At 40.8% G+C, this 7,860-nt stretch overlaps 1 protein-coding gene across 7 annotated transcripts in view; it reads left to right on the forward strand.

Annotated features, from left to right (window-relative positions):
- NTRK2 (neurotrophic receptor tyrosine kinase 2) overlaps positions 1 to 7,304 on the forward strand; it is a 414,185-nt gene extending 406,881 nt beyond the window's left edge. For 6 of the 7 annotated variants that reach the window (XM_027550137.1, XM_027550133.1, XM_027550138.1 and 3 more), the window contains 2 exons: positions 531 to 689; positions 1,571 to 7,304. In XM_027550137.1, coding sequence (XP_027405938.1) covers positions 531 to 689; positions 1,571 to 1,756 — 345 coding nt within the window. In that variant the 3' untranslated portion in view covers positions 1,757 to 7,304. The remainder of the gene's footprint in view (positions 1 to 530; positions 690 to 1,570) is intronic. The other variant, XR_003512340.1, reaches the window with a different exon arrangement.
- Positions 7,305 to 7,860: the final 556 nt, after the last annotated feature.

The following is a 7,860-nucleotide window of genomic DNA, read 5'->3' on the forward strand; positions in this document are numbered from 1 at the left end:
CATCTGTAAAATGGGAATAGTCATTTCAGCCCTGACCATTGCTGGGTTGTGACAAGGATGTTCAAGACAGCTCTGTGTGATCTCCTGACAGTTTAAAGCATAAGGAAGCTGTGGCTTTGCTAAGGGAACAGAGTCCCTTGGTGGGTCATTTTGGATCCTGAACCCTCATTATCTTGGCCAAAGTTATCTTGTTAATTAGACAATCAAGTCATTCTCATACCAGAAAGTATGTGCATTTGTGTTTTATACAAGATGAATATCCACCCAGTCACCATCTCTGCCCCTATATAGTTTTGAGAAAGAGAATTGCAAACAGTATGAGAAAAAATACTTTGACCACTCTTTGCCCTCGGTCTCTGTTGCTTGAGATGATAAACTGTATTTCCCTTATGCCTTATAAACAATTAAAATTAATAAATACAAATAAAGGGAAAAAATGCACCCCGTCTCCCTTCCACACTTTTTCCCCTGATGATGGGAACTTGGTTTTCAGGTGACTGATGCCGTCCTGCTTACCCCTTTTCTGCCAGGTTGGTGGCCACACAATGCTGCCCATTCGCTGGATGCCCCCAGAGAGCATCATGTACAGGAAGTTCACCACCGAAAGTGACGTCTGGAGCCTGGGGGTCGTGTTGTGGGAGATCTTCACATACGGGAAACAGCCCTGGTACCAGCTGTCGAACAACGAGGTGCGTGTGTGGTGAGCAGCACCAAGATGCCTAGAGGACTAACACTGAAAGATATCCCTGGGCTGGAAGCCAGGAAATGCTCTCCTGTGGCGTCCCTGTGGCTTTGTTGGGAGCAGCACCTCCCCATGGCCTGCCATGTACCTAAGTATCATGGTCACTCTCCAAACGTAAGAGTCTGGAAAGAGAAAAGCACAGCATTTGCTGATGTGCCTGTGATTCTCTGGCGCGGGGATCCAGGAGTCATTCCGTGCTGTTCATCTAGGAAATTGATAGCAGATGTGGCATTTTGGCACCCTGAGAGTCCAGCTAGCTTTTTGGTATTATTCCAAGAAGCTTTCAAGCTTCTCTCCTTTTTTGCACATTTCACTGGTACATTACTTCTAGTGAAAAACTCAAGCATTTTGTTTTTCTTTTCTAATCCTTTTGCAATTATGTCTATATTTAAACATTACTTCTTGGTCAGGCACCTCACTTCTTCAGGTCCAAGTCTGTCTTTATCCAATGCCATTATCCAAAATGACTGCTAATTTCTGTACCCTGGGACTCCCTGGCACAAAAGTGACCCTGGTTCCATCTCAGGCCAGTACAACTGAAACCCATTGGAATTCCAGGGTGTGGTTTGGGAGGGTTCCATCTAGATAAATTATTTCTCCACCACTTTGGTGAAATCAGTGTGACTTGAAAAATGGATATGAACCCATCAAGTTAATCATGATATGCAAACCTAGAACAATTGTTCTCTTCCTTCTGAAAAAAAAAAAAAAAAAGAAAGAAACACAAGTGGGTTTCTTTAAAGTAACCCTCTCTTTGCACTGACATTTATTGCATCCACATTGTTTTTCCTCTGGTCTGACCCTGTCTCTGTGCTCTACTCCATCCAGGTGATAGAATGCATCACTCAGGGCCGAGTCCTGCAGCGACCTCGAACATGCCCCCAGGAAGTCTACGAGCTGATGCTGGGGTGCTGGCAGCGAGAGCCCCATATGAGGAAGAACATCAAGGGCATCCACACCCTCCTTCAGAACTTAGCCAAGGCATCCCCAGTCTACCTGGATATTCTAGGGTAGGGTCCATTCCCCCAGACCAGTCCTTCCCAAAGCACTTCCTCAGTTGGGCCGAGAGGATGAACGTCTTTTAACTGCCGCTCGATGCCATCAATCCGCTGTTCTTTGCTCTGACAGTATTAACAACAAAGACACCGAGAAGCTTTCCGAGGGAAGCAACGTGTACTTCTCCACCTGTAGACACAGTATGGACTTCTTTTTAGCATTCTCTTTCTCTCTTTCCATCTCCCTTGGTTTATTCCCTAGTTTGGGGGTTTTTTTTCCCTTTATTTTTTGTCTTCCTTGCTTTACAACCTCACCTTTTCTTTTTTAATCAATCTGGCTTCTGCATTACTATTAACTCTGCATAGACAAAGGCCTTAACAAACCTAATTTGTTATATCAGCAGACACTCCAGTTTGCCCACCACAACTAACAATGCCTTGTTGTATTCCTGCCTTTGATGTGGATGAAAAAAAGGGAAAACAAATATTTGACTTAAACTTTGTCACTTTTGCTGTACAGACACCGAGAGTTTCTATGGATTCACTTCTATTTATTTATTATTATTATTACTGTTCTTATTGTTTTGGGATGACTTAAGCCTGTGTATGAAAAAGGAAAACTTGTGTTCAATTTGGGAAGCCTTTATCTATGGGAGATTAAGACCAGAGAGAAAGAAGATTTATTATAAACCACAGTATGGGAAGAACAAAGACAACCATTGGAATCTACTGGCGTCAGTTTCAACTTAAGAAAACCCAGCCACTGGTAGCTGGGAGGAATGTATCGGGCACCTTCCCCCAAGGACCTTTCTGAGGAGTATAAAGACTGTTGAACTCTGTGCCATGGACTATTCTTTTCCCATCACCGGAAATGCTAGAGTGTAGTACAGAGAAAATATGGCTTCTGGGAGGCAAGATGGCACACAACACGTTCCGACAGTCTCATCTTGTAGGCCATGGTGATGGCACTGGTTTGTTTTGCTGAGTGTTATCCACGGAGCCTTTGTCAAGTTGAGGTGGATTCTCGTCCAGAGATCATTTCAGGGTCAGATGGGAAAGCCAAGGACTTGGAAAAGAGAGGACAAGCTCTAAACTCGGAGGCAAGTTTCTCTTACACTGAACTTTACAGACAGCACTTCCTTCGACCCCTGCCCTCCACCCCACCCATCCATCCAACTGTGCAAGCAACACTGTGCATGGTCTTCGTCAATTAATACCTTGTGTGCATAAACTACCACTCCAGACATCGTGCCCCGATATGTAGAGCAGATCCGTAAAAGGTATAACTTAAATAATTATGGGAAGCTAATTGAATTCATCAGCTGAGTATAAATGTCTCTGGGTCATATGGTGGTGATGGGTTGTTAACAAATACGGACCCTGAAACTTGGATATCCTCAATGACATCCCACTCACTGTGGGGCTGGGGGAAGGGGAAAATCAACCCCCAAGGGAGAGGAAACCTCGCCCACCCTGGGGGTATCACAGGCATTGATGTTCAGTGTACACAGGCTGAGACCTTGCTCTGGGCTCTGGTTGGGAGAGTGGTTTCATTCTAAATGTACTCCATTGTCAATAAGCTGTTTTGTTCTTTTCACTGCATTTTAAAAAAGTAAAAATTAGGCACAGCATACCAATGGGGGGCTATGCCCAGACTGAGCTTTGGAGGTGTGCTTCTGGGCATAGTCACAGGTTTTGCAAAAAGAGGTTGTAAATTTAAATAGAAATTTACAGTGACCTGGGTGATCACTTATACCAAGGAAGAAAATTTTTTCTGTTCCTCAAGAAAACTTGCTACCCTCTGTGAGGGGAATTTTGCTAACTTGGCATCTTTATAATACGAGCCAGATTGAAAGGGAGTGATTTGAATTCAACTTAGGTCATTTTATTTCATGTTTGTTTCTGAAGGTGCAAGTGCTCTGTTTAGGTTTTGCTTGTGCCCTTAATTACTGGAGCACCTTATTTTCCATTATAGGCATTGAAAGCCAGTTCTCAAAAAATCAAAAGTATCCGTTAACAGAGAACGAAAGGAAACCCAGTAGTATCTGCTGTCGAATGAAGGGGGTTGGACAAGACAAACCCCATAGTCCTTTCAAGTTCTGCACTGGCCTGTGAGACATGGGAGCTGAATTGTTGTTCTCTTGGTTGGTGACAAAAAACCCTCCAGAACACACATAATAATATAATGAAAGCCATATCTTCATGATATATACCTGCATGTATATATCCTATTAAGGACCCACAGTACTGTTAAAACACTGTGGCACCCTGTGAAGCAGTAAGAAGAGGCAGGTTTGTATCAAACTTCTCTAGATTTCATCAGCAATGACCTGAAAACCTCCACAGGTTTGTCATTCTGTGCAACTGGCCAGCTGCTCTGGGGGAAGAAGCTGCAAGTTACTTGTTTGATTTTAACAGAGAGCCAAGGAGGTAATACTCGAAGGGTTCAGATTAAAGGAGGGCTGTGCAGTTTTGGAACAAGGATTTGTTTAAAGCAGATGAGAGGAGGGAAGCATTCCCCTCCCCTTTCAGTGTTGTGTTTTCCTCTGAAGGAAAAAAGCAAAAAAAAAAAAAAAAATTTTTCTTACCTTCTGACTCCCTCAAGGTCTTGAAATGAAAGGTTCTATGCAAGTGCAAAGTTTTATAGTTATTTATATTGCTGCTTATTATTAATTTTTTTCCTCTGTTGTCTCAAGAGTATGTACTGATTGCAGAGACGTCTCACATTGAAAGGATCCCAGATTGCTTTTAAAGTAGCCGAACGAAACACAAACCATCTTCGAGTCTGCACCCTTGTTCCTCCAGAATCCTCTCTTCTCGTGCTTATAATGTTAAGAAAAGGGCCAACCTAATTCAGCAGCGCAAAGGTCACAGAATGGGGCCTACCATCAGATGCATTAAAAACGACAAGAGCGGTGACAAACCCAGTTCTCTAGCCTGAACTTGGCCTGACAGTTGTTTCCATTTATACATTGTTCATAGTTTCCCAAGCATTTTTTTTCACATACGGTGACAAATTATTCCCATTTTTTAGAGGTGAGGAAATTGAGAGTTGGAGAAGTTAAATGACATGCTAGAACTCTCCAGGCACCCCTGGGACTTAATCTAAGTACTCTTGACTCTGAAGTTCATGATTTGGTCCACGAGAGACTCTCATATATAAACAAACTGTATGAAAGAGAAAGCTGGCCAACAAATTCATGAAGTAGGATATGAAATTAGAAGAGCAAAATGAATTATGTGAGATGCAAGCAGCTGAGATCTCATGATATATAACCATGTTCATAGCTTCAGATAAACCTTTGCACACTGAACCAATGTCATAATCAGGCTTATTTAGGAAACATTTTGAACTAGGCTATAAAAGATGATATCAGAATTCACATTATGTGTTCACATCAGCGCTCCCTGTGATATTTCCACGTATTTATATGTGTGTTATAAATACTTGATTTATACATAGACAAACGCACATGCATAGTGTGTTTGTGAGCTTATGTATAAATTTATAGGCACATAGTTATAGACATAATTATGAGTAGGGTGCAATATGAATAATTTGCTTAAAATCTGCTGAATAACCAAAACCTTTTTAATGTCATGTTGCTGGTAGTGCTTCCCTTCTCCACATGGCTAGGACCCCATTACACTTTTCAACTCTGTGCAGTACTGCATGGGTGGGAGACATATTTAAGATAATGCGCTTCCCATAACAACTGAATCGAAGCCATCCCACTACATTGAGTCCTTTTTTCTGGCTCTTTGCAAAGGAAAATGCAGCTGGAAATAGATCTCCTTATGTAAAGTTCCAGAAAAGGAAAATTTATTTTTTTTTAATCCTTTTGCACATTTATTTGTATTATGCTCACCTGTCCCACTGAAACCCCTTTACACTTGTTTTCAGAGGCCAAGCACTCCAGAAGAGCACTGGAGTGTAGGGAACCCAGTGTCCTACAGTGGTGAGATCCAAGACCCCTCTGCAAGGTGAATTCCCACATCCTAGCGGAACACAAGAGACAACGGTATACAACGCTGGCCTTTGCAAAGAACCGTGACGACAGGGTCCCCTGGTCAGGAATAGACTTCTTTTTCTTTTTTTTAAGCTTTTCCCTTTTTACATTGGACCTTCTATAATACCAATAACATTAAATCATGTATCTAATTAAATAAATGACTACAGACACACATAGCCTCAATTCTCTTGCTCTTTCTTTCCCTTTTTTCCCCCATTTGAGGACTTTTTGTTTCCCATGATGAGCTTCAGTTTGGTCCTATATATCACTGTTACAGAAAATCTCATGGGGGGAATGCCAGAGACCCAACTCCTCAGATGGCTAAGTGAGCAGTTAAAGCAGTTTCTTCCCAATTCGTGATGGTAGGGTGCAGAGACTCTGAGGTTGAGACAGCAAATGATATTCTAACACATCCACAGTGGGATGGACTTGGATAGAAATATGAAGGGGTATGTTCTTGTTGTCAGGGCTGGAATGGATCACTGCTGCTATAAGTCAAAGGTTCTCGAATATCCTTAGTTTTTGTATTTTTTTTCCTTTTTTTCTTTTACCTTTATTTATTTATGTATTTATTTATTTATATATATCTTTGCTCCATTCATCACAGACACAAAGAGAAGCAAAAAAATAAAAAAAAAAAAATATATATATGTATATGTGTTGCAGGCAAAACACTGTGAATTTCACAAGAGCAACCAAGCAACTCTTTGCCATCTTAACATTCGTCTCAAGAGACGCAATGGGAAAACATGAGATGCCATTTTTTTTAGTCTATGCATTTTAGGCCAGGTCTGTGTTTATTTCTTTGGTCTGTACCTTAATGAAAATGATCCTGAGTGAAGGCTGAATGTTCAACATACTGGAGGAGCAAGCAAAATAAAAGCTGCTAATTGCCACAGGTTTGAATTGGGAGAAAAAAAAATAATTGAAGAAAATGAAATGTAAAGGCCTGCATCTTGCAGATTGTATGTCTTACTGTAAAAATGTATAAAACTCCTGGAAGTGTTTCAATATGAGGTCTTTGAATTAAATGTGGATTTTAAATATATAATCCCTGGGCAAATGACTAAATTATGGTGAAATACTGTTCCTTGCATTCATTGATCATTATCTATCCCTCACAAATCTGCCTAGAGATGCAGTCTCTGGATCTGCTTCTGTACATGGAGAGATGTTTGTATATATCCGGGCCATATCTACACACACACACACATTTCAACATCTAAAGATATATTGCCCCTTAAATTGTGACCTGGTATTTGAAACTCTCTTTTCATTTGCTTTATTTTCCTTTTAATGTGACGTCTCTGTACTGATACTTACTGGTTCTTGTTTTGCAATCTTTTTGGAGGTCCATTGCTTTATTAAGACCCACTGCATCTTGGCTGATTTCAAAGTGACACCAGAATATCAGTGCTTAAAAAAACAACAAAAAAAAGTTTTGTTTGTAAATTATGTGATCAGCTTCTCTCAACCTGACATGGAAAGTCTCTTGTACTACACTGTATTTAATAAAAATGATGTCTTACAATAAATAACATCCTCCAAAAGAGACACTAAAAGTGACATGATTACTAGAATTTTCACAAGGCATGGTGTGCTCTTTGTCTGTCTGTCTGGCTGTCTGTATTTTAGGTAAGGTCACTGCAGGTACCTGCCATTTTCATCAGTTGAAGCAGTGAGAGTAAAAGATTCCCCCTGGCTCACCCTTTCATAACCTGACATTTTTAACTTTGATCTTGGATAACTAGAACATCTCTGTCCAATTGAACTTTCTGCACTGATTGAAGTATTTTATCTGCACTGTCCAATAGGGCTAGTGGGCACTTGACATGTGGTGAGTGGGTCTAAGAGCTGAATTTTAAATTTCATTTCATTTCAATTACTTTACATTTAAAGAGTCACATGTGTCTCGAGACTACCATGTGAAACAGCACGGAACAAGCAGATAGAATCACCAGGATTTCTAACAGATCAAACCTAAGAAGCTTACCATAAGAGAAACGTTGTGTATTATGGTCTAGGATTGGGGCAGCTCTGAGAATCGTAAGGATTCAGGAAGAGAAGTAGCCAGATGGAAATTTTCACATCTTCTCAGCCTCTCCGTTAA

The sequence above is a fragment of the Bos indicus x Bos taurus genome, chromosome 8 (genome assembly GCF_003369695.1).
Source record: "Bos indicus x Bos taurus breed Angus x Brahman F1 hybrid chromosome 8, Bos_hybrid_MaternalHap_v2.0, whole genome shotgun sequence".
Classification (NCBI taxonomy): Eukaryota; Metazoa; Chordata; class Mammalia; order Artiodactyla; family Bovidae; genus Bos; species Bos indicus x Bos taurus.